This window comes from Egretta garzetta, unplaced genomic scaffold (assembly GCF_000687185.1).
Source record: "Egretta garzetta isolate BGI_Z169 unplaced genomic scaffold, ASM68718v1 scaffold434, whole genome shotgun sequence".
In the NCBI taxonomy this organism is placed as follows: Eukaryota; Metazoa; Chordata; class Aves; order Pelecaniformes; family Ardeidae; genus Egretta; species Egretta garzetta.
In genome coordinates, this window is record NW_009259584.1 from 939,626 (window position 1) to 966,545 (window position 26,920).

Below are 26,920 nucleotides of genomic sequence, written 5' to 3' on the forward strand. Positions count from 1 at the left end.
GGTCTAAAGTCAGATAATGCTCCTTGAAAACCATTCTCCTGTTTTCTAGTAGAGTTCAATGAGGCCTTTAAAGACCTCCTTACATTCTAATGTAACTTAAGTTTCTTCTCTTTTGAAGCAGCTGCAGTTGTCCCCATGGCTGCTGGAGCCAGCACAGCATCTTGCTTTGGTGCTTTTGAGCTGTTGCAAGGGGCTTAGAAGCTGGAAGGAAAAACTTCTCAAAATCCAGTGCAAGTGAAAGATCACTACCTGCTGTATGTTCAAAATTCCCCCATTACCTTTTCCTCCCTGAAAGTAGTTTGGCTGACAATTCCCGTGTGCAGTGCATTACAAGCCCAGTCTTAATCTTCCTTGCAGAAGGCTCCCCCTCCAATACTGTTTATAGTGCGAGAGCTAACCCCATGTTTCTCAGACATCCAGTTTTCTCTTAGACTTGGTTGGGTAGCTCCTAGAAAGTAGGCTGCCTTCTTGCCCATATCCTTTATGCTAGCTCTAGCCATTGCTTTTGGCATGATTGCTGTCCAGATCCCAATACGATCCCAAAGCCCCCTGGTGAGCATATGCTAACTCCTGGCTGTTGCCAAAAAGTTAGGTGTCACTTGTAAACCTAATCATTAAGGGACAAAAGGCTATTTTGGCACATTTGAGATTTCTGTACCATCCCTGTCTCCCTCACCTGAACACCAAATACTGGCAATCTTTTCATGTTCAGCTGTCAATTTTTTCTCATGTTTTTGCACCTGATCTGAGACTTGGTGAGAACCAGTTGAGACCACCTTGCACCAAAGTTTGTTAGACGTCTGTTCCCTAGTTTCGGGCACCATCTTTTAATTGTTTTCTGTTCCTTTTGAAGAGAACAACAGTACATTGGAAGCAGGAACACTTCTTCCTATCCGTGTTCTCACCCTCCGCCTGTCTTTGGGAAACTTCCACTTCTGAAATGAGTTAAATTTATCTCCAAAGCCAAAATGATTCCTTTGCAACTTGAGCTTTGCAGTGTTCCTCTTTAATAACTCTGCATCTTTCCAAGGCCACTCTCCATCCAGTCCAAGGTGGTATCTGAATTTCTTTTACTGGAATCTCTCCAGTCACAGTAACACAAACTGATTAAAGCCTGGATGCCTGTAACTTTCCAGAACTCCAGCTTACAGATAGGAAGGCGAAATGCTGTATGCAGAGCAGCCAAATATGCAGTCTATGACCTAATGGTAAGGTTATGACAATCTATTTAGATGACCTGCTTTTCAGCTTAGGCCACCTTTTACTTTTCTATTGAGACACCTACTTATAGGAAACTGTTTGTAAGCTGCAGGAGCCAAAGGTATTCATTTTATATGATGTAAATTTAGTAAAATGGAAAGTGGGAAAGTAATAAAGATTGTGTTTCTTTGCTTGTATTCTACCAGCTGCCCTTTTTGGTGGTGGAAGAACTTCCACTGGAATAAGAATGATATTTGGTAACCTTAAAGTTATGAGGAATGAAACAAGATAAGGTGTTCTTTTATTCCCACTCCTTTATGTTCTGATTTCCAAACCAAAGAGTCAGTTCCCCCAGATGCCTGTGCCCAATTTATTATCATTACAACTAGAACACCTAAATATTTAAATCACTCCTAGCGACTCAAATGATTAAATTGATTTTTGAGAGTTAGTCTTCTAAGTCATGTAATAGCTTTTTGAAAAGCATATTCTGCTTTAAGGTTGTCATTCAAAAATCAAAAAATCCAAACCAATTGACAGAAGAGCAAAGAATTGAAGCTGAAGAAGAATTTACACAATTCTATTGAATACAACTTTTTTTTTCTGATTTGCAAAATGTGAAGCCCTCATATCACTTCAGCATAAGCAAGGCTGAGAATAAACATTGGTTATTTAGCAATTAAAAATTGCTTTTGTTTGAACACCTAGAATAAATCCATTTAGTCGCACTTCTGAGCTTTTAGAAGCTGAAAAAGGTGTATGAAAAATTCTGTGATGGATCTTATGACAGCATGTTCTCTGCAGAGCATTCTGTAACTCTTTATATACCGGCCAGCTTTCTTTTTTTTAAATGGCATGTGTAGGGGAACACTTGTGCTCAAGTAAGTTGATGTGCTCAGGAAGAAATATTACAAATGAGTTTCCCTATGCAAGCATTCCAGCTGTGTAGCTTGGGATGCAAATTTAGCTGCAGCCCAACAGTACAGGCTATGCTGACTCAGCCTGCCAATATGGATCAGATTATATGGTTTATTAAGGAAGCTTGGCCCATAATGTGCTAATACGCTATCTGGCAGACTGTTGTTGTTACAACAGCAGCCTAGAAAATGGGGATAATTGCTTTAATATGACATTATATTTGATTGTCTTGTGTGTGTTTGTGTAGTTTTATAATACCAGAGCTAATGCAGAAGGCCCTTGATTTGGGCAGAGGTAGTGAAGTGGTGTAAAGCGTTCCCTGCAAAATTTGAACTTGTTGGTGAGGGCTGGAAGATAGTTGGACTGTTTCCTGGGGAGGGTTCAGTGTAAGGCCACTGTTGTGGGTTAACCCTGGTAGGCAGCTAAGCAGCATGTGGACTCAGTTCCCCTCACTTACTCCATTCCCAGGGGGATGAGGGAGTAGAAAAGGAAGAGTAAAAGCAAGAAAACTTGTTGATTGAGATTAAAAAAATTTAATGTGCAAAGAAGTGGAAGAAAGGAAGGAAGCAAGCAAAATAAGAGATACTAAAGCAGTAACTTCCCACCTCCCATGGGCAGACAATGCCCAGCCAGTTCCCAAACAAAATATGGCTAAGCTACCTAAACACCCTTCCTCCCCAATTTATTGCTGACTGTGATATTAAATGGCATGGAATATCTCTTTGGTTAGATTGGGTCATCTGCCTGGCTGTGGACCCTCCCAACCTCTTGTGCTCCCCCAGTCTGTTCACAGGAAACAGAGAAGACGACCTTGATGCTGTGCAAACACTGTTCAGCAACAGCTAAGATACTAATGTGTTATCAGCATTGTTTTGGTCTCAGATCTAAATTGCAGCACCATACCAGCTGCCATAAAGAAAAATAGCTCCATCCCAGCCAGATCCCAGTACAGCCACAAAGATGATTAAAGGGCTGGAGAACTTGACATCTGAAGTAGGATTGAAGGAACTGGGTTTTCTCAGCTTGGAGAAGAGAGGGCTAAGGGGAAATCTAATCACCGTCTTCCAATAACTAAAAAGATAGCTACAGACAAGGTGGAGGTTCTCTCTTTACAAGGTTGCATGGTGGTAGAAGAGGCAATGAGAATAGTTGCTTCAGGAGAAATTCTGTCTTGGGTATAAGAAAAAATGTCTTCACCATGTGAACAATTAACCGTTGGAATAGGTTACCCAGAGAAGTGGTGAAATCTCACTTGCTGGAAGAATTCAAGATTTGGCTTGACAGGGCCTAGGTGCAAGGCCATGCTTTCAACAAAAGATTGGACCAGATGATTTCCAACCTGCTTTGCCGTGATTCTTCATGGAAATAAGGGCTGTTGGTTTGAAGTTTTTTTTTTGTTTTTTTTTTTTTACCTAATAATTATTCTCTGAACACAGTTGAAATATAATAAATACATAAGATACCATTACATAGATTCTAGAGGATTTTGAAAGAAATTACCTTCCCACAACTGAAAAGGAAATATAATTGAGTAAACAGTGCACTTAATATATATCAAGATCTTTTAAGGTCAGCTCCTTACTGTTCTGGTAACTGGGGTGCTTAGTTCCTTCTCATGTGTTAGTTCTGTGATCAATAAAATGAGGACAATTGTCTTATTATTCTGCTAGCGTGTTAAAAATATACAATAAGCACTAGCTAACATTGAAAGTGGTGTTTGTGAGACTTCAGTTGGTTTTAGCCAAGCGTTTCTTGAATTTAGCAGATACTCCTCACGGACAGGGCCATTTTGGGTTGAAAGATACTGGTGTTTAAACAGTATTAAGACAGTCTAATTTTAAGGCTTACATAGGATACAAGCTCTCCTAGGACTTATGTTGTAGGCGTATATTTTTCTGTTACTGTTTATGTACAATTTTTGGAGGGGTATATTTTTAGTTTGAAGTGAGATTGCTCAAATTATGCTTTAAAAAGGTTTATTTTTGAATTTTTGAAAGAGGCAATAAAATCAGGCAATAAAAATATATTCCTGATATTGATAGGTGTATATTGATTTTTGTATTGCAGTTCCTGATAGCACTGTTCAAGGGGCACAAATTGTGAATGCAACAAAAATCATCAGACAAATTCTGTCAGGGGTGGGAGGAGGAGTTCACTGGAGTTCATTGAGGGTGTGATGTGAAAAAATTCCCTTGTGTTGATCTTTTCCTTCGACTTATGATGAGCATTTATAGTAGCACATATGTAAAAGCATGGCTTTATGTGGGTTAGTAGAAGAAACTAAAAGCAAAAATTGTGGCAAAATGATAAGTTGACACTCACAGGTTTGCATAAACAATATATGCTGTAAACATTTGTCTTGTCATTTTGAAATATAAACTGAAGCAGGACAATAGATCAGATTCTGTCCTTCATCAAAAGAAGAGTGGATTAAAGCATCAGAATTATGTGGATGCAGCACAATAATTGTACAGGGACCCTTAAAAACTGTAAGGCTCACAGATGCAGCGTTTCAAAAAGGAAGAAAAGACACCCCACCTCCCAGATTAAAGCAAATTCTTTTTAGAAAAAATGGTTTTAGTCATAAAATAGAAATAAAGAACAAGGAAGAGGGTTAACTGTTGCCTTCTTTCCTCCTGGGAAATATATCAGACCATATGTTTGAAAATAAGAAAACTTTCTTTCAAGTCCATGGCAGCTGATGTTAGAAAACTCTTTAAGATAGATAGTGCAGTACTGACCTCCTGTGTTTCAGGATATAACAAAATAAATGTGCGAGAAAATGTTTTGCAGTTATGAAATAGCACATTAATGGCTTTTTGTTGATGTGTGGGAAGAAAAGAGAAACCAGTAGTGCTGTCTTCTAGTTCAGCATTATAAACACACTCATCTGTGGCTTCAGATTTTGCCTGCTGGCATCAGGCAGTATATGGATAATAGTTTTTGCCAGGAAACTGCATATTAGCACTTGTATTTTCATAAGAATAGGTGAATGCATGGGTTTGGGATCTTAATTTCTTCTTTAAAGCATTTACAGTCTTAGTACTGTTCCTGTTATTATTCCACTTTCTTTCTTCTACAGTCTGGGAGGAAGGGGGGAAATCATGTTGAATCACCAAATAAAAGCCAGAGTTGTGAATCAGACAAGCAAAAAGGTACTCACGAATGAGGCTGATGCTGTGAAAGTCCTGAACGTAGTCCATCTGTTATTTATTTCCTATTAAAATTTTTGTCTTGCCACTCTGTTCATTTTTTTCAGTTAGTTTCCCTTTGTTTCTACAGTCTTCTATTAATAATCTGTCCTTCATTTTTTACATTTCCTCCTTATCACGCTTTTCTGTCTCTTAACTTTTCCTCTGATCTCTTCTAAAAAGAATTTTGTGTGTACTCAAATGACATACTCAACTGTCAAGCTCATAGCTATTTCATCCCTAAAATTTTGTTCAAAAGTTCATGTTTGCTTTTGTAAAACTAAGAAGGAAAGCTTTATGTTGGACTCTTTTTCCTCTGGAAACCCTTGGTTGTGGAAAGTAATTGATTGCTATGTCAAGATGCAGTGGAATCCAGCTTGGGAAGGGTTGATTATAAGCGTAAAGAAAAAGGCTCCATCTCTGCTGATGGGTTAGGGGGGGAAGGGAGATGAAAAAGAGAAGAAAAAGCAGGAGAGTGCAGGAGAAACAAGAGGTTGAGAAGAAAGAACTTTAAACATTTAGACCTCTTGAAAATGGGCTTTGAAGGATTGTGGCAAACAGACCTTTTCAGAACACGTTCTGTGTTCTTGCTAATTATTGCGTGACACTTGTACGCTACTGTGATAAGGGCCGGAGAAATAGCTACAGCCGAGGTAAATCCACCTTGCCTTATTCACACAGTTTCTCAAGTGTCTGTGGCATAATTTGTGTTAAAAATGGCCGATAGTGTTTCTGGCTTATAATGGACGGTTTTGAACCCTTTGCAGTGTTACAACTTCGGGTTTTGGGTGATGAGTGCCTTTTAGAGCTGTAATTAGTTAATGCTATAATCGGTGCTCTCTGCCACACGAGAAGGGAAGTCCGAGCATTATATGTGCATTTCTAACCTGTACATTTAGGACTTACAAATGGGTAAATTAGTTACAAGAAGTGTTGTGATTCTAAAGTGGGGGTTTTATGCTATGTCTGTATTGTTTTCAGTGAAGAAAAAAGAATAAATAGATGGTATTTCAGAATATATTGCAAAAAGGTATCCAGGAGCAAACTCTGCTCCTGCCTTCTGCTTTCTCCACATCGAGAGTCAGCCGATAATGTGAGTGATGGCTCAGCAGGGGCCTGAGAAGCCTTTCTCAACCTCATCTAGAGTCCCCCTGCATCCCAGTATGGATGGAGATAGCACATCTGGCAGTATTTGCTTTGAAGCAGGAAGCGTGCGTTTGGGATTGTGGCACCGTCTCCTTTGCACTGGCTGGCAGAGCAACTTAGGCACGTGAAAAGCATACACTGCATCCATTCAAAATGTGGTCGAGCATCTGTAGCCGTGTACACTCCCTTGAATTCCTGGCAGAAATTCCAGCTGAATCAGCTAGAATTGCACCTGGCACTTCCATCGCACTATGGTAAAAGGAACGGGTTGACCTAAACTCCAGATTTATGTGGATTTAGTTATGGAACTCTCAATAAAATCAGTGCTAACTTTAAGGGCTGTATATCACTTTGGAGTAGATAATATATACTGCACTTGGGTAATTTTTGCATTTTTCTTGAGGAGAAAGAATAGTGTCCTGTTTTGCTTACTGAGTCTTTCTTGGTTGTGAGATACATCTGTAATTACTGGAGTCATGGAATTGCTTTCGTGTAAGCTGAAGGAATCATAAAAAGATTCATGGGAAAGATGGTGTTTCTCTGGGCTCTGCTGAAGTTTTATTTGACGTTTAAAGAAGCAAGATGTGGTATGGAGTTCACAGAGGATTTCAGGCTGTAGTTAAAAGTAAGTTGGAATTTGTTTGACCTTTTTCCCTGTACATTCTTTCCAGAACATTAGGTGGCTGAGGTCAAACTGAAATGTGTCACTGGTCAGTGTCTGAATTTAATTAGTAGGCAATGACTTGGGAGAACTCGAAAGTACAAGGTGCTTGATCACCACCTACACATTTCAAATAAAAATGGAACATGATCTGTTTGTGTTTTCCTTCCACCAGCTGGTACAGTTTTCTTGAATTTGTTTGTTTCTAAATTCAGGGTTTAAATGTGGGGAATGTTACAGAAAACTGTTGTGCTACCAGGCTGGTTACTCAGCCTGGCTTATGACATCTGCAATGGTTTATGTGGACAGTCACTAGTATATATTGCACTGAATAGCAGAAATTATGAATGGTTACCATATTTGCTAACTGATTTCCTTACTTCCTAGTCAAAATTGCAAGCTTTGTGTTGATTTATAGATTGATTTTTAAGAAAAATTAAATTCATACATTTTGCTCTTAAAGAGACAGAGACTGTTGTAGATGATTGTGATGAACTGTGATATAAATACCTACTGAAACTTAAAAAAGCAACAATTTCAGCTAGTCGAGTACGGCTTTCCTAAGCCAAAACACAGTAGTAACACTCTGCATCTTGGTAACAAATATGTTTGCAGTAACTCAAACATTTTCCTTCCTACAACTCAGCCTGTCTGATTTATTTATGTACTACTCTCAGCTTTTAAAATAATGGCAGGCTCAAATAGCTCCGAGAGAATGACATGCCCCCAGTTTGAAAACACTAAGCAAAGACTTGCATTTTGTACACATAGTCTTTTAATAGTTATCGCATCAAAGAGAGGAGAAGCAAGAAATTCTAGGAGATTAAGTGTGTGTGATAGGGACTTTTAGTAAATAATCTACCTTTGATATGAATCGATCATTTCCATGTTACCAAAATGACTCTCTATAAATCCTTGCCAAAATACAGTTTAGATATGGCCTTTAATTCTAAGTCCTCCAGTATTTGCTAACAGTCATGGCAGCACAGATATATGTTTACTTTTTCCCTGTAAAACTGGAAAATCTTTCATATTGACTACTAAGAGAATAGAAATGGAGATTCAATTTAATAGATTAGTTTGCAGTGTAGGATTATACCAAGAATGTTTTCTCAGGCAGTTTTCAGTTCTTTCTCTGAAGTGCTCGCTACATGATCACTTAGTCATGTATTTTCTCTGCTTTAAATTTCAAATTCTTGGCTCAGTTAGCAAAATGATGGGTATCTGAGCAGAGACAGGGTCGTTGGTCTCCTCTAATGCAGCATTTCCAGTGTAGTTATTTTTGTCATGGTATCAATAGAGTAGATAGGGTATTGAGGCCATGGTGCTCCAATTAACGCTGCATTATGCATTTGGTAAAAGATGCCAGTGCAGAGCCTTCTATAGCAGCTTTGAACTGGATTCCCCTTGGATGCCACAGGGATGCAGCCCTATGGCAACGCTGCTGTATTTTCAGGGTTCCTGATGTTTATCGGGGTTCTCTCTCCCTCAGCTGGCATTTACCAGTAATTAATAATTTCAGAGGATAGAGTATTTGCCAGAAATTTAGGTGTCAGGTGGAAATGGGCAAAGCATATTTTTCCAATGCAGTGCTGGTGAAAAGAAGTTGTTAATCAAAAGAAATAAAAAAAAATCAAGTTACCAGTCAAGACTTATCTCAGAGCAGAGCCGTGTTTAATCTCCTTAGTGCACAATATGATCGTGATGACAAGTTTCCACACATATACCATGATAAATGGATGCTATTCTTTTATGGCAATGATTACATTATCCATGTTGGCATTTATGGGACATAGTTGCATTTTTTTAGAATATTCAATCTTCTCTCTGTGTTTTCATCTATTGTTTTCTCTGACAGCTGGAATAAGACCATGAAGTCAAGTGGCAGAGGCCATAAGGGTCTCTGGTTGCTGAACTGCTTCTCTGCTTCAATTTTCAAGTTAGATTTGCTTGCTACAGTTGTTATTTTTCTGTTTCTACTTGGTGGTTTATTTCATCTCTAAAACAAAAAGCACGTGCTTTGCACCAAAGTCCTTAAACTCTGCCTGCAAAATTGTAATTAGATATGTTGTGGATGTAGAAAATAAATGTGCAAAAGCAGCACGTCACATAATTGCCTGCTGCTTATGTGCAAACAAGAGGCTTTTCATGGAGGCAAATGAACCTGCAGATTGCCTTTGCCCTCCCCCATCTGAAAAATCAGCCTTGCATATGCTTCATACTTTAAAGTAATAACTGGTCTTGGTTTGGGACAGTAATAACCATCTTGAAGCAATGAAACTTCAGAGAAGTCTTAAGTGCTTTGTGCAGTTACCACTATCTTTGACAACAAAATTCAATGTGAAATTAAAATATGGTTTCTTTTTTATTTAATTTTAAATGACAGATCAATAAATGTGGGTCTTTGGTTTGGTCTTTGTACTCACCTACAGCTCTGGCCCCACCACTGTTTCCCTCCTTCCTTTATTTTTTTCTCTTCTGTCTTGAATTGCCTTCTTTGGAATCTGAACATTTCTGGCTATTTCTGCAGCTCTTTTACTATATGGCATGTGGAGGAGCTGGAGGGGAGGACAATGATAAACCATTAGCAAAAGTATCATAATTCATGTGTAATATTACAAGCTTTAAATTAACTGCTATTTAGTTTTAATTCAGGATGGCCTTGCCTTTAAATTTTTTTTTTTTTAATGAGTTGCCATGTGTTTGACACTGCTGTCCATTTGCTGGATTCCCTTTGCATTATGGTAGCTCTTATTTGTCTAATTGTGTATATTTTAATAGTTAACATTTCCTATTTCTGTCTCATTTGATGCTGGTGCTATTAACAAAGAGAAAACTGAGACCAGATGGTTGCCAAACAGTGAAGCCACCTGGTATTCTAGCAATGCCAAATGTATTTTCCCCTCTACTTTCCTTTAGAAAATTACTGAGACAGGTCCAGGATTTTTAGAGGCTCCCATGAATGTTTGTGTGTGGCCGGACAAATATCCCAAGTCCTCTAAGTTAATTCTTGCAGTTCTCTTCCCTTCTCTCTCAGGCAACTCCATCCCCCTCTGTCTTTCCATTGTCCCGCTCCCATTTGAGCTCTGCACTGCCGGCTCTCATGCTTGCAGACCTTACTCCACTGAGCCTGCCTTGGAGGCTGCAGGCGAAGGCCTGACCCTGACCACTGCTTGCTCCACAACCCTCTGAAGCCCCTGGCGCTGCTGGGGTGGGACGAAGAGCTCTCACTGCAAGCAGAATCCAACAGGGTGAACCTGCCAGGAGTTTTCCAGGAGCTTCTGCCCACCCCTTGGGCTATCACTAGCGTGTAGCAAACAAGTAAAAAAACCTCCTTGAAGAATGGCATTTTGGATGCAGCAGCCTGCGGCTTGCCATCTGATGCCTTGTTGATTTGAGGGCCAAATCTGAACTAACGGTGCTGTCAGGGGTGTGATAGTGTGAGCTGGGACTGACATGATCATAGACTGAGGATACAATAGTGCACGCACAGCGTACGGTTGCTCTGAGTGGCAGGAGTTAGACTAAGCCAACCAAAAATATTTTTTTCATTTTTTCTCCAGTATGAACTTGCATCTATGCTCTTCCCCCCATGCCAGTGCCGTATGCTGATATGAGCTGCACCATGTGCACAGTGACAGACGAGCTGTTTGAATGTGTGTGCTTCTAACACATTTCAAAAGTCTGGTATAGGCAGTGCCAGTGTCAGTATTGATATATCTTTGAGACAAGCAGCGTTAACACACCATATTGACACAGGTCTGGGTCAGGGAATGGAGTGTAACTCCTCGCTTAGCCGCTGCCAGTCCTTCTCTGCCTCCTCTCCTTCCTTCTTCTGCTTTTGTAGCCAATTTCCTGCACCCTGCTGTTCTGTAGACCCCCAAATACCTTGAATGACACTGACATGAACCCCTGGGTGCTGGGGGCCAGTGTGTGTAGGTATCCATCTGAACACCCTGGTTGAGTTCTGGTGGGGGGAATGGCTGCCTCTATGTCATCTCTCGGCAAATACCCAGAGTACTGCAGTATCTAGTGGCTCTATTCCTAGCACACTGTGCTAGGAGCTGTACAAATTCAACAGAAAAAAACCAGTATCTGCCTGAAAAGAACTTATACTCCATCTGTAAGAGCCAGGAGAATGGTATAAACAGACAAGGAAATAAAAGAAATAATAAGTTTGGTATTCAGCAGCGTGACAGATGGCTGTCTGTAATGCTGTGTGTACGATATACCTGTACCTACTCATTTCTTACGATTCCTTTCCTGTGCTGTGGTCTGACAGTGGTTGTGGCAGCACTGAACTTTCTTCTCAGAGCCCTCTGTCTTGTGCTGGGTTTATGATGTCTTTGTTCCTTTTCTCATCATCCTCTTACATCATGTACCTGTTCACAGCATGTTCTGAAAGTGTCAGAAGAAGCAGTCATCATCCTTCATTTGGCAGGTTTTGAGCTTTGCTATCGCTCTGCCAATGATTGCCTCGCTGCTAACGTGGTCTTTCTAGATGGCTTCAAGCCATCATGCAGAACAGCCTCTTTCAAACACCGACTCTAGCTGAAACTGGGTGACTAGAGGTCCATGTTCCTGCTGGCTACAATACGTTGGACACAGTCCCGTTACAGCACACAGAGACCAGTTCAGCAGCTGGAGATCTTTTGGGGAAAACACATCAGAATGGCCTCCCTTCAAAACTTCCCATCCTTTGGAAAATGGAAAGCACTCCATCATATCTTTGCAGCAGGCAGGAGTTATAATGTGCATTTAAGCTTTGTGATAGGAAAATAACATAAAAACAAGGTCTTGGCGGAAATGCTGCCCATAAAGTGCCTGCCTGGAGTTACTCCAGTTCGGCCCGTTTAAGCAGCAGGGCATAATGATTCAAATGTGCTTTACATAGGCAGTTGCATGAAGTGACAAGGATGTTGCTTTTTGGGCCTTTTCCATTGTGAAGAGACAGTGTTTGTCTTCAGACTTCTTTCCTGTATTAGAACTAATTTTGCAATATTTACCATTTCTCAAAATATGTGAACGTGCATTGAAGTTGACAGTAGAGCTGAGGATCAGACGTACTGCGGTGAGTAACTGTATTTCCCCACAGCAGAAAATATTAAAAACGATCAAGGAAAAGGACAATCATTGTTTGGAATCTAGGAAGTTTGTATCTAATCTCTGTAATTCAAATAAGTACGTTGGGAAGCATGTTGTGCAATTGCCAGAAGTTGTGCCTTGTCCTCTTATGCCAGCATGAGAGTCCTGTGGGCTTTGGACAAAATTCTCTGTAATTAATGAACATTTCAGTGCATTTAAATGAGTCTTTTTTTTCCAGCCTATTTGATTTGTGTAGGCTGGCTGTATTGCTCGCAGAAGCTGGGTTTGCCTTCCATGGAATGTACCTCCATGCATAGATGAATTGAACAGGGCAGACCAAAATCCCTGTTGCACCTTATCTGTGGGATATGATGTTTCCTGAGATATTAAAAAGGGGATAGTGTGCTGGCTGAATGTAGGCTGAGCCTTCTCCCTTCCAGATAAACAAATCTCTAAAAAATATGCAAACCATTTAATATTGAAGGAAATTAGCATCTTTCTGAGTTTTTTAGCATTGTGTACCTGTCCTCCTATTTCCTTGCATACAAATGACATATACAGTTTGTATCATTACTGTCAGACTATCCCTGCCACTACTCTCCCTCCCCTAAAAGATAATAAAAAGATTAGGTTGTCTTGGGAGGGACAAGTTCCTGCTTGTTAGAGGTGAGAAGGAAAAATAAACAGTATTGAAAGTTATGACAGCTATTTTCATCAGTCTACTTTGTTGCACAAGTAGAAGGATTTATAGTAATGATAAAGCTCATCTGTATAGCTGTTTTCAAAAGCTAAAAGCAATCAGAAGGTAGGATATATACAGATTTAGGAATGTCATTCCTGTCCTTTATAGGAGGCAATGACCTCTCTCCTAGTTTTCCCTGGTCAGTAAAGGAAAAAAAAAAACCCAACCCAAACCCCAAGCCTGTGGCCTTTAGTGCTTGGAACAAAAAAATAGTGGGTTTTATTATACATTTCTAAGGAAGTTTTGAAAAAGCAGCACAGCATAGCATTTAAATAACAAAGATCCTTCTTCAAATTCCCACCTTCTCTTCACTAACTGCCATTTAACAAAGGGAGCAGTTTTTACAACTGGGGTGATTTGTAACTGGTCTCTTCTTTCTTTTCCCTCCCTCCCCTCCTGCTCATTGTTATTAGCTAACATCTCTGATAAGAAATGCAACCTACAGCCCCATCTGCTCCTTCAGGATGCCTGGGCTTCCTTTTCTGAAACAGGTTTCTTTTTTCTTATTTTTTTTTTTTTCCCAAGTTTTCAGTTAATTTCTGGAATAATTTTTCTAATTTGTGGACTCTTCCTTTTCTTTGCATTTTTTTCTGTGTGTGAGCAGGCCCTGCTGCTACACCCCACTTTTTGCTCTGATCCTCGCCTAGCCAACTGTCACTTTTTAGCCTGCAGGGAACCTTCTGGTACTAACATTCCTGCCTTGTTTTTATTAGAAGGGCATCTCTCACAACATAGCCCTTGCTGTTTGAAGCAGAAGTCATGCGTATTCAGTAGGAATGAATAATGGATATATTTAAAGGGTACCTTGCCCTTCTCGTTCCTTTGCACATCATAAATAACCACTATTTTAGTTGGGTTTTACATATTGCTCTACAGACACAGTTTGAAAAAATCTGGCGATTCAGCTATCAATTTTTAAAAAAACATTGTGCTGTATGCAGCTGATAGTTTCTGCATCTGAAAACTGATCCCACACCAAACTCAGTCCCAGCATCTGTGCATTGCTCTAGAATTTTGCAGATTTAGGAAACTGGTCACGAATTTACTTCGAAGCAGCTTGTGAAAATACAGCATGACAGGAGGTGTATAGGCAATGTGATGGGGACTGTTGGGGCTCAGTTCATTTCACCTGGCTTTAGATGTCTTAAGCTATCTAGAGGTATTTTTAAGATGTATTTTTGCACCTTACAGTATTTTTAAGATGTTTTAAATCTCTTCTTTGGATGAGATGAGTTGTTCCCTGATAATGCCTCTTTCTTTCCCCTCACTGTAAAAGTGGGTGGGTTGATGAGGTTGTGTGTAGGTGTGTTGTGTGCGTTAGAGACATCTGCTTTTTGTCCAACAAGCCCACTGTTCCTGGTCAGTTATCACATCTGAGGAGTTCACTGGATTAATGGCTGTGTTCGGGGATAAACTGCAATTACTCAGAATTTTCCTATTAAAGGTAACAAGCTTTAGCTGAGGCTCCCAGAGAAGATCCTAAAATTGAAGGCCAGGCTTGGAGGATGATTTAGTAATCTGATCTCAGTTTAAGGATGTTAAAGTGAGAGTCTGAGCAGCAAATATTTTTGATGGGGGAGGGATGAGGGGACTGGGTGTATTTTTACTGCCCATTTTACTTAGATAACTGACAAATGGAATGGCCTAATTTGCCTGTTACCATCAACACTGCAAAACTGTCTCCAAGTTATCAGGTTCTCACTGTAGTACTTAATCTTAGCCACATGCTCAAGGGATTTTGATATGTATCTCTTGACTTTTATAGCTTTGGAAGTCTAGGACAACCTGTGTCCGTTTTCCCATGAGTTGTGGCAGGACTGGGGTCCAATTCCCCATGTGCATGGGGAGGTGTGGGCTCGAGCTGGGGACTCTGAGGTGATAAGCTTGTATCCTCTTTGCGAATGGGGTAGATTACCTGTATAAGCATTTTTCTAGGTGTAGAGGCAAACAAGTCAGAGGTATTGAAAACTGTCTACTCAGATGATTCAAGCATCAGAGTGGATGAAGAAAAGACAGTCAGATCCAGGTTGCAACACTGATTTTACAGGTGACATTTGGCATCTTCTGATCTCAGTTCATGTGGCTGTAATTTCGGAATTGTATGACTTTCCTGTGCTTCTAGCAGTTTCACTCTGCTTGTTACCACGATATTTGAGAGGCAGACGATGTAAATACTAGATTTGCGTTTATAGGAGGCTGCCTACATACTGAATTCTATAAAAAATTATTCCCTTTAAGTGATTCAGCTAACAGACTACTCCAAAGATTAACATTTGCAGTGATTCAGCTCTTGTCACAAACACCCGTCTTTTGATAGGTTTTGGACTATTTGTTGGGACAAAACAATATTTTCTGTGTTTTTCCCCTCTGCAGCTGACATTAAGAATTTTTGACATTAAGAGTTGAAAAGAAATGAAAATTTAAACATACAAGGCTGAACTGTCTGCTATGTATTTTCTGGTATGAAACTGCCTTTCTTAAACGTATCATTTTCCATTCACCTTCCTTTCCTTCATGCTTTAAAATGAAGAACAAAATGGAGAATTTACAATCTCAAAAAAAATGGGGTTTGCTGTCACGTTCTACCTAGAGTTTAACTAAAAATAATCTGTGGGTGGCGAGCTGCAGGCATTAACTGGAAATTGATTTTATGGACTTTCATATATTTTTCCCTATTTACTTCCAACTTTTAGAAAAGAAGTTCCTTCTAAAGCACTGGGGTACCTTCATGGTGCCTTTGATAGCCTGGGGTTTTATCTTCATTGGTGAATAGCAGAAAGATAACTTGGAAGGCAGAAGAAATTTAAGGATTTCACAATCTGCTTACAGTTAAATGAAAAAAGATAGGTAGTCCCTCTCCCCTGCCCTTGGCTATGCTGACTGCATGGGATGTCTATAACAAATATGGCAAAGGGGGCGCAGGTTGTGTACAATAGGTACGGATTTTGCAACCAGGGTTGCACTGCAAGCTTCCACTTCATGTATAATTTTCCAAGAAATAACCAATAAATGGCAGAATAAACAGTTGTAAGGAGCTTCCGTAAGAGCACCTAAAGGCAGATGATCCATTAACTCTGTGGAATAAGAGACGGCATGTCCTTACCAAGGAAGCGGACGAGAGGAGCTGTAGGATAACGAGACATGAGGATAGTTACTAATGTGAGTGGTATATAAGGTACCAGCTACTTGGCATCTGACTGATGGACATAAGACACCCCAAGTTTGCTAAGCTGTTAGCAGAGGCCAGAGGGGATAATTGCACTATGTCCCATTATTTTCTGTAATGCCTGCATGGCTGCATGTCTGCATTGCTCAAATCTAGATTTTTCAGATCCTTTTCCTCTGCGCTTTGTCCTGGGCTGCATTGTGGTTGCGCTCAGTTGGACTCATTTCAGCCCTTTTCTTTTGCTGCAACAGCAAATGTTCCCTGATTTTTTGGCAGTTGTTCATGAAAGTTTTACAGATTTCCTCCCCCCCGCCCCCCCGCATGTCATGTGCTGGTTTCTGCTGCCTGTTAGTGTTTGTTTTGGTTACCTTTTGTAATATATGACTACAGCTTGCACCCTTGGTCTGTATTAAAGTTTTCTGAGGTCAGTTTTCTTTACATCCCTTCTGGGGTCAATCTTCTTTACATCCCATGTTGTATTCTTTAGTTCAGTTTTTGGCTTGATTCTTGGTGTGAAATTTTCTAAGCTCTTTGGACCAATATGGCCCTTGTATTATTTGGAAGATTTATTGGGTGGTTTTTGGGGGTGCTTATTTGGTAGGGGTTTGCTGGAGGTGAAATGTTTGGGGTTTCTTTTCTTCCCCCCAGAACTGTTGTTGTGGCTGCCTGTCTTTCCTGTGGCTGGGCATTTTTGGGTTGTATCTTTCCGGTACCCAGTGGGCAGATGCCTCTCAGCTCTGCTGGTACTATGAGCCAGCTGGAGGCTGCATGACCATGGTTTGCATGGCGCTGAGCCCAAGCTAACATACCCTGCCTCTCAGCAGGACTTACGAGCTTAGTCTTGATGCCCTAGCCAACCAGCAGTTATGCATTTTCTGTCCACCTTGGAGAGTACACAGAGCAAGCTCACATGTGCTTGTGATTTACTGCGTACTTCCTTCAGAGTACACGGCTCATGAGTTCATCGTTTTCCCAGTGGTTGCCTGATCATTCTCCTTTCCAATGGAGAGAACAGCAAGACAGTGACTGTATGTTTAGTTCAGATCCTGGAGTTAAAACCATATTCCAGGATTTAGCAAATCTATACATAAGACATTTACATGTTGTTTTTTTTTTTTCTTACTCCCTTTATGTCTGATAATTATCTTTCTGTTTGAAGGAGTTTGCTGTCACTAGTTTCATTTTTGAGGGTATTATTAAAATTTGTGGTAATTTATCAGTTTGCATTTAGAGTATACTTATCTTTCATTTTCTGCCTGGAGGTGGGATATGGTAAAGGCAGATCTATATCTGTTGTGGCAGAGTAAGAAATCCTTCTCAGATTTCTGTTCCTTGGAGATAAACTAGTTCAAACACAGAGTATACCAAGTGATCAGGAGTGGACAGAAGATCTGACAGTATTTCTCCGACATGAGGGTTGCAACCTCATCTCTCCTCAGCTGCGGTTCTGCATGGAATTTGTTTACTGCTTCTAAAATGTTGGTGTAAAGTTTGTTTCACAGATTGAATAGATGATACTTGCTGGTGTAAGTGGGGGAAAACCAGCTTGATCTGCTACTAGCTTGTTCTTTATGTAGCCTGCTCTGTGTGTGCGGACTTCAGAGAACATTAGTGCTATATTTTAATAGAAAATGATATGACTGACTTTCGCTTTGCCCAATATCAAAACAAGGTGCAAGGCACCTGAGCAGCATACTTAGTGGCATCAAAATAATTTCTTGGGCAGAAGCACCTAAGTAGTTTCAGCAGAAATAACTTTTGATGGAGTGGACCCTGGGCGACTTGTTTGGATGTAAGCCTGTTGAAACAGTCTCAGATCACCCTCTCTTCAGTCATAATTTTACTTGGATCCCAGCTACTGGTCACATGCTGTTGTGATACATCCAAACAGAGGACTCCATCTTTTTCTCATTCTGAAATTGTTGGTCTCTCACTGCCTCCAATTTCCTGTTCCTGCAGATCCCGGGGTCTGGAACGCTTTTGCCTGTGCTTTTTCTGTGAGCCTCTCTCACCCTCCTCCATATAAAGAAACCACATTATAGAGACATTATCTCCAGAGTTACTATTTATACATTTTAATTTGCACCCATCCAACATTTTAACTGTTCTGACGTGGATTCCAAGATTTTTGTTTGTTAGAAGTAGTTCCCTGGCAAAACTGCGAAGGTCCTCAGGGAATTACAGTGCAGACATTTGCAGATGGTTGGAGACTTGCTCAGGCGTACTCTACAGGGTAGCACAGGCAGACTTGCCCAGTGTCGGAATGATGTGTATAGAAAGACAGTACATTTAATGTTAGTGATGGCACTTGAACCCTTTTATTCCATATAGTTGCAAATGTTTTTTGTAGTGTTGGAGTGCTGTCCTTTTCAAATTTAAAACATCTTTGAATGAGAAGATTTCTTCTCTCAGAAAGTTTCAGCTATTGCAATGAATGCTTCAGAGCTGTGAGTTGTGAAAATGGCTTTTTTACTATATTAAAAGGAAAAATTTCTAAAATACAGCTATGTGCATTCTGAAGTGTTTGAAAAAACTGCAAAATGCAGTCTCAGGGAATTTTTGTTTTGTTCTATTTTACTCCCTACTTTTTTTTTTTTTTTTCTTCTTTCTTTTAACACAGATTCCTTTAGCAGGGTAAGAACAGTAAAACTAAGGGGATGAAATCTTTAACTCGGCAGTCCCTTGTTCCAGCAAAACTCATTCATCAGTGGCCTTTTTGGAGTCTGTAGCTCCTTGACTTCCTTAAGGAATGCCCAAGGTATAACTTCCAGTTCATATAAAAATCTTGAGGACAGTTTAGTCTGCCCTGTGGGCCATTCCCAGTTCCTGCTTTCCAGATGGCTGTTTAGATTCACTGTGGACGATAGTTCTAATTGAGTGACAGTGGGAGGACCATGTTATACTGCCATGAGGAGAAGCAATGCTTAGCCAGATTGGGTACCAACTATTGTTGGGTCTTAGATGGGGCTTAAATGTACCTGTAATATGAGCAGGAGATGAATGGGATTTAGAGCACTGGGCAGTGTTAGAAGACAGGCAATGCCATGGAGACTGAAACCTAGCTTTGTCAGATGGGATAATGTTAGGGATCCTTCATAAGAGGGATTAGTCAACTAAAAGCAAGTCTTACTGAGTTTAATCTGGAATTGTTCTTTATGTTTGATTTACCTGTAAACATTTTTTGTCATTTTCATGAAAAACTACAGTGTTTTTTTTCAGAGTAATTTTTTCTCTGTCTTTCCATTAAGCTTGTAAGAAGCAAGATAAATCAAGGCAAAATCAACAGACGTAGGTGCTCTATGGAAGAAGCAGATCCAAACAAAGGCATCTTTGCCAAGATGCGCCTCTAGGACCTGTACTGTGGGAGAGGATTTCTTGCCAGTCTGTGAAAACCAGTATATTAGCAGATGGTGACCTTTGGGAAGTAGTTGTGTGTGCTGGGCACAGAAGGAGCAGATGGCTCTGGGCAAACCTCAAACACAACATACTGCAACAAATTAATAAATATTCAGGGTGTGGTAAAGACTGTAGGCCTATGAACATTCCTCTCCGGGCAAACATGGTGTGAGGGGTCCCGTCCTCTCATTCTGCCCTGCTTACTCCTTCCTTGCTGGACATCAGGCATGATGATGCCACAGTCTGTGGGGCTATGCAGTGTGTCAGAGTAAGGAAAGGGGATACTTTGAAAGCAGATTATTGGCATAGCTACCTGGTCTGTACGGGGAAGTGGAGAAGGGACTGCACAGGAAACCAGCTTTGACATTGCCTTAGCTTCTGGGGATTTAATATTTGCTTTGTAGTGGCTGAGTAACTTTTTCAGGTAGAGGTGGAATGAAGAGTGTTTCCGAGGTCGGCATTATTCACAGCTCTCCAGTGATGATTAGAGCATGAGGGTCCACCATGTTGAACTCTTGCTCAGCTTTTTTTTTTTTGTTTGTTTGGTGTTTTTGGACTTCTATCTTGTTTGTTTAACTGATACATGCTTCTGTTATTGCAGATGAGTCTGGACTAAGGGTAGGTGCCAAAAACCCCAAGAGAATAATCAATCTTTTAGGCTCCATTTATATTTTCAGTGTATTTTTCCAAGGAAAAATTGATCTTGTTTTGCTAATAGGTGGCTTTGCTGCCAAGTACCAAGTATACCTGTAAAAAAAAAACAAAAAAACCAAAAAACCAAAAAACAAAAAACCAGCATTTTCTCCAGCATGGGATTTTATGTGCAGAGTAAGATGGACCCTCTGTCCTTGGCTGCTTCATGCTGACCTTGTGAATGGATTTACACAATCCTGTCTTCGGGCCTCTCAAAGATATCTTGTTGATGTCATGAATCTGAGAAGTTTGATCTGTCAAAGATCTGTTGGATCACTTAGTCCTTTTGCTGTGAGTCTGTGCAGAATTTCTTCTCATAAAGTATTTTCACTTAAACCTTTTTCATTTATGGTGATTTATAACTGTTTTATTTCTAATGTTTATGCCACACATTGTTTCTCAAAGGATCAATTTTTCAGGGCACTCACCACTGAGGGTGCGTTTGTGAGACTGCACTGAATTTTGGAGCCAAGAGGGAGGCATTACGAACCACTGGCTGGGATTTCGGTAATGGGTTGCTAAAAAGCATCTTTGTAGGAAATGACCACATTTATGATTCAGTCATTAGGGGTTATAGACATTTCCATTTCAAAACTAAATTTCAAGGCTCCCAGTTTGTCATGGGTTGACCTTGGCTGGCTGCCAGGTGCCCACCAAGCTGCTCTCTCCCACTTTCCCTCCTCAGCAGGACAGTGGGAGAAAAGACGATAAAAAATCCCTCATGGGTCAAGTTTAATGGGAAAAAAAGCAAAGGCCATGCACAGAAGTAAAGCAAAAAAAAAGAAGTTTTATTCTCTGCTTCCCATCGGCAGGTGATGTCCAACCACTTCCTGGGAAGTAGGGCCTCAGTACGCATAGCAATTGCTTCAGAAGACAAATCATAGAATCATAGAATGTTTTGGATTGGAAGGGATCTTTAGAGGTCATCTAGTCCAACACCCCTGCAGTGAGCAGGGACACCTTTAACTGGATCAGGTTGCTCAGAGCCCCGTCCAACCTGGCCTTGAATCTTTCTAGGGATGGGGTCTCCACCACCTCTCTGGGCAACCTGTTCCAGTGTTTCACCACCTGCATTGTAAAGAATGTCTTCCTTATATCTAGTCTAAATCTACCCTGTCACAGCTGGCCCTACTAAAAAGATTGACCCCGTCTTTCCTATAGGCCCCCTTTAAGTACTGAAAGGCTGCAATAAGGTCTCCCCGCTGCCTTTAAATACTCCCTAAGGTATTTAATACCTCCCTAATACCTTAATAACGCATGGTGCCCCTACCCTTGCCCCTTAGTTTTTGTTGCTGAGTATGATATGGAATATCCCTTTGGTCAGTTTGGGTCAGCTGTCCTGACTTTGTCACCTCCCAACCCTTCACCCACCCCCAGCCTCCTGGCCTTTGGGTGAGGTTGAGGAGGCATCCCTGACGCTGTGCAAGCGCTGCTCAGCAAGAACCAAAACACTGGTGCGTTGTCAACACTGTTCTAGCTACAAATACAAAGCACAGCACTATACAGGCTGCTATGAGGAAAGTGAACTCCATCCCAGCCCGAACCAGTATGCAGTGAAGTCCTTCATTGTAGTGATATTTACAGCTCCTATACAGAATATTCTTTTCTACTGTAAATTGGTTTAAAACAATTCAATTGCATTTTAATGTCTGATTTTGTAGTAACTAAAAGATTTCTGGGTAAGAAAACTTAAATTTTTAAATTATCTAAAATTGGAGGTCAGTCAGCAGTTGTTTGCTCCCCTCTTAGTTCATATGCATTCTTGATGCTGAATGGGATTTTTTGGGATCCAAATTCTGAATGACTGATGGCATCTTTATTGTTTGAAAATTTATGGAAACTGAGGGATTTTGTTCTTTTGAACCTATAATAGCTAGTGGGTTTAGTGGGACGCATTTCACTGAACTGTGGTCTTCGTGAAACATTACATTTCTTTGTGATTTTTGTAACTTAAAACTACATTTTGAAGTTAGCAAAATCAAATAATGCATATATTAACTCTGATAATATTTTAAATAACTTATTCTTTTATTATTTCAGACTAGTTGCTATGAAGGATATAGTTAACCTTACTCCTGTGATTTATTAATAGATGGTAGGAGCCCTTTTTATCTGACTGAAGGACTAAAATAATGTGAAGTTAAAAGTATCTAGTTCCCTCCCTCTCTTCTTCTTCTGTTCCTTTGTAAGATGAATAAAGGTCATTTGAAGTTAATGGCTGGTACATTTGGAACTAATAACAGGAAATGCTCTTTCTAACAATAGGTAATCTCTCATAGGCAGGGCTGAGCCCATTTCTCATGATAAGATGTGTTCACTTGCTCATAATTCTGGTAAACTTTAAGCAGTAAGGCTGACCATTTCCATGTCAGCTGTCTGCCTCAGGCCAAAGTTGGAATTTTTATGCAAAATACTCAGCTGTTTCCAAGGCTGAGACTAGGAAAAACTTTTATTCCCTTACTTGAAATTCTTGACGCCTTTTTTTTTTTTTTTTTTTTTTTTTTTTTTTTAAATTTTTTTTTCTTTTTTTTTTTGGTTGGGGCATAAGAAGGGCTTAAGTTACCATCCTACTGTGAGCTTTCTCACATGGAAACTGTGGGGCTAAAACCATGCAAATATCCTGGGCAAAGAGGAGTCCAGAAGCAATTGCTTCCAGGATCAATTCCAGTGCTGACCCATGATTGACGTGGTTGAACTCTTGTGAGTTTACCACCTAAGTACTGTTTTAGGATACTAACAGGTATATTCATAGATGCCTCCATTACATTTCCCATTTTCCTGTGGTTTTTTCTGAACAGTTCTGTTGTCTTAGCATTTAGGGCTGAGGAGTTGAATCTCGCTGAGATGGAAGAAAGTCTTTGGTGTTAGGCACGTGTCCTTGGCCATGGAAGTCTGTCCAAATTTGGTAAAGCTTTGGATGACTTCAAATAAAGAAAGTTCACATGAGACCTCTTAGTGCCAGACCATCCTGCAGTATTGTGCCCACCCAGTGTGTTCAACGAAGCCTCTGAGAGTCTGTGGGAAGACAGAGAGCCATTTGGTAGAAGAAAAGAGAGATAATAGGCAGTGTAAAAAGCATATTTGAGAAAGGCATTTGAAGTGCCTTGGGTAAAGGGATTTAGCAAGAAGCCATGGAGAGATGGACTAGACTAGTTTAGAAGCTCAGAGGGAGACCAAGTGATACCTGGTAATGGTGGTCAAATGGAAGGAAAGGTGCAGAGGGGTTGAACCTGGGGGAGATGAACAGAAGCCCAGGCTACCAGCCCATGCTTTCCTTAGAACCTGGAGTGGAAGCGCTGTCTTAGGGTGGCATGAAAAGACTATACTTGTGTGAAATCTACAGTCATTTGTGCATGAATTTCAGCTAGCTCTAAATGTGGAACATAGGAAAAAGGGTAGTTTATTGCTGTGGCCATTTACTGCGATGTCTCAAGGATTGTATGATGGGCCTGTGCGTGAACTATATACAATAATAACCGTATACACTAAAACTGCATTTAAAGAAAAAGCAAAGGTTATGAACATACACATCGAGGATTAGGATGGGCAGGACAAACTATTCTGTAGCCTTGTGAAACTTTATTTTTGTGATCTAGGGGTATTTTTTCCTGTATATCACCATCATAATGTTAAGTGCTTGCTGGTGAAAGAAGTCTAGGCCAACCTTGAACTAGAAGTTTGGTGCATAAGCTGGATGTTTTCTGGTTATCAGTTGTGTAAAGGGGAATACTGCTTTTTGTACTACTGCTCTCCTATGTGTTGCAAAATCTGGATGTGTGTAGTGAATAAAGCAGGGTATGTAGGAAGTGAAAGGAAGTTGTTATGGATCAGGTAGCTGAATCCATCCGTGGTGACATGGGTCCCAACTCTGTCTTTGCTACAGAGTTTTGTCTGTTGCTCAACAGAGGCTTAAGATTTTGCAGATTTCATCTTGTTTCTTTATGTTGAAATTGAGATCCCCAAAACTGATTTGCAGAAGTACTGGGTATTTGTACAAGTAACTTAAGTCCAGAATTTGAACATACTCAATTGTTACGAATCTGAAAGTGAACACCCTGAGACCCCTGTATGTTTTTGGAAATTAAGCTTTTTTCACCTCAGTTTGCAGGTTGCTCTAGAAGTGTGGGTAATGCCATTCCTACTTTGCAGAGTGCATTTTGAAGGTCGATTAAGGACTGTGATAAGAGCTATAAAAAAGCTCCTGAAGAAACTAATACCCCTACCTTGACGGTAGGATCTGAATAGTCCGAAAAAAGATACAACCACATATGGAACCATCTTCGCTGTGTACAGAATAAAGCAGGGGTCCTTGTCAAGGGGTAATATATGAGACAGTATCCTAATGCTTATGTACAAGAGGGACAAATTAAGCTTGTACAGGCAGCCATTCCCTAACTTAGGAATGTTTGACTTTGCAATCTTCTAAATACTCTTTTCATGTAGCTTTTTTTTTTTAGCATATAATTTATGTTTCAAGCGGGAAAAAGACTGGTAGACTCATCATGAAGAGAGGCTGAAACATGAAGTTGTGTATTAGAAGATCTCCAGATACAGTTACAGCTATTTTTTGTGTGAAAATAAGTGCTTGCTTGATGCTGTGTTGGCATCTGTGGTTCTGTGGTTACTGCTCTGAGAATAAAATGACTGCAGAGCGTGATCCTTCCACAGTCACAGTACACACGGGGGTGAGCCCGTGGCACTCCTGAGGAAGGCAGTTGCTCGGGCAGTGGGGAATTTTGTCCAGTTGCTGCCTATCTCGGTTCATGGATGAAGGCTGGCTTCTCCTTTAATGGCTGAAAGCCTTTCACAAATGCTTTATTTACAGTAAAAAAGAATTGCTACATTGCTAGGGGCATGCTGTGGAAAATGAAAACAACCCTGTTCTTCTGTATTTTCTATTCTGTAGGTAAAATACAAAAGAGACTTTGAAGAAAGCAAAGGAAGAGGGTTCAGTATTGTGACCGATACGCCCGAGTTACAAAGACTGAAAAGGACTCAGGAGCAAATCAGTAATGTATGTGACTGCCACCTAAAGTGATTGTAGATGGAGAAATAGTGTGTCTAAGAAAAGGCGTGTTTGTTGGTGTTTCTGATGAAGTCTGTGAGAGTGAGGAATCTGATTTTGGTGACCGGTTTGTGTATGTCAGATTTTGAAGTGTGTGTAACTGTGTACCACGGACTTGTACAGCACATTGGCAATGTGTGTTCACCTCTCCAGCTTTCAGCAAATATGCTCAAACTATTTTCTATACTGAAATGATTTGACACTATTTGCTTTTTTAATAGATTTGCCAGCAAGTAAGAAGACTTTCGTAACTTTTTATTTACATTTAAACTATATAAATTATTTAAGCTATGAAGTTTTGTCTTTTTCTAGCAGGGGCTGTCAAAATTAGCATGACTGGCAAGATGGAGTTTTCTAGAAGCAGATAAAATTTTGATACTGAGTTTTAAAAGAAAATATGTGGAAGAAAATGTTCTGCAAGATGAGAAAGAAATGGCAAATAGCAAAACTTAACCATGTGTTTCGTTATCTTAGAGCTTGAATGCAGAATGCTTTCAGGAGTGGGATTTTTAAAAATGGGACTTTTCCTGATGTACAGTTTCACTAGGAGAGTTATTTATTTATATCGTATTCCCTTGTAGCATGTATAACTCACTGCCTGATGGAATATTGGGTAATAGGTAGTGCACGTTGTGATATGTATGAAATAGGTAAGAACTAGAGGGAGCTAGAAATGATACAGAATCAATACCATGAGCTTGTCCTCACTTCCCTCCTGATCGTTCTGCTGTGAGAACTTGTCTCCATAGATTACTTTGTGAAAGATTTTTTTAATCATTCCTTGTAGTAATAAAATAACAGCATGGTATCAGAGGCACCCAGCGTAAGTATGATCAGAAGAAAAAGGTGGAGTTTATTTACTTGAAAAAAACCCCTTTTTTCCGGTTGGGATGTTATTGGAAAAAAAAGTCACTGAAAAATACTAGTTTGTCACAGCAATGGAGATGTACCATTTCTGCTGAAGCATTCCCTAGTTAAGATTTTGATGTCCAGAGAAGGTCTATGAGGTGAAAAATTGAGGCCCATTTCCTGGAGCCTTGGTCAATGGGGAGGACAGCGAATTTAAGAGCTGTGCACATGCTCCCATGCATAGATAAGATGAGAACAAAAGCTCATCTCTTACGTTAATGCTGGGGTAAACTGAAATTTCTGGTTTGTGAGAGAGAAAGATGTATTCTTCAGAGTGGTGAAAAGCATGGCCATTAAGACTTCCATTTGGGATCTGGGAAACTTCAGCGAGTCCCTGGTTTTAATCAGCTGTATTTTTTATTCAGACCAGGAACTTAAATTAGGTCCTCTCATGACCTACATAGCTTCCTCGAGCAAGAGTGATTCTTTTGTGTGGGGTAGTTCTGGAATGCATCAAGGAGATGAAACGAGCATTGCTCTGATGAATACTTAATCCCTTGCATGGGTCTGTTCTCTTAGGGGAGGTTGAGAGGAGTACCCTACAGCAGGCCCACGGTACTCGGTTTTGGATAGTAGCATGCCTAGAAATTTAATTAGATCTCCCAAGCCCAGTACCCTCAACATCAGAATATAAGAGAGTATGACGCAGCTCACCTCACTTGCATACTCTTTCTCTCTCTCTTGTTCAAACCATTTTGGGTTTTCTGTTGTGTGAAAGAGGGAAAATAAAAACAAGTAGTTTTGAGAA

At 40.2% G+C, this 26,920-nt stretch overlaps 1 protein-coding gene across 2 annotated transcripts in view; it reads left to right on the plus strand.

The window, feature by feature from the left end:
• NEBL (nebulette) overlaps positions 1-26,920 on the plus strand; it is a 266,173-nt gene that overhangs the window by 91,609 nt on the left and 147,644 nt on the right. For both annotated transcript variants that reach the window (XM_035893257.1, XM_035893256.1), the window contains exon 3: positions 25,105-25,212. In XM_035893257.1, the coding sequence (XP_035749150.1) occupies positions 25,105-25,212 (108 nt within the window). The remainder of the gene's footprint in view (positions 1-25,104; positions 25,213-26,920) is intronic.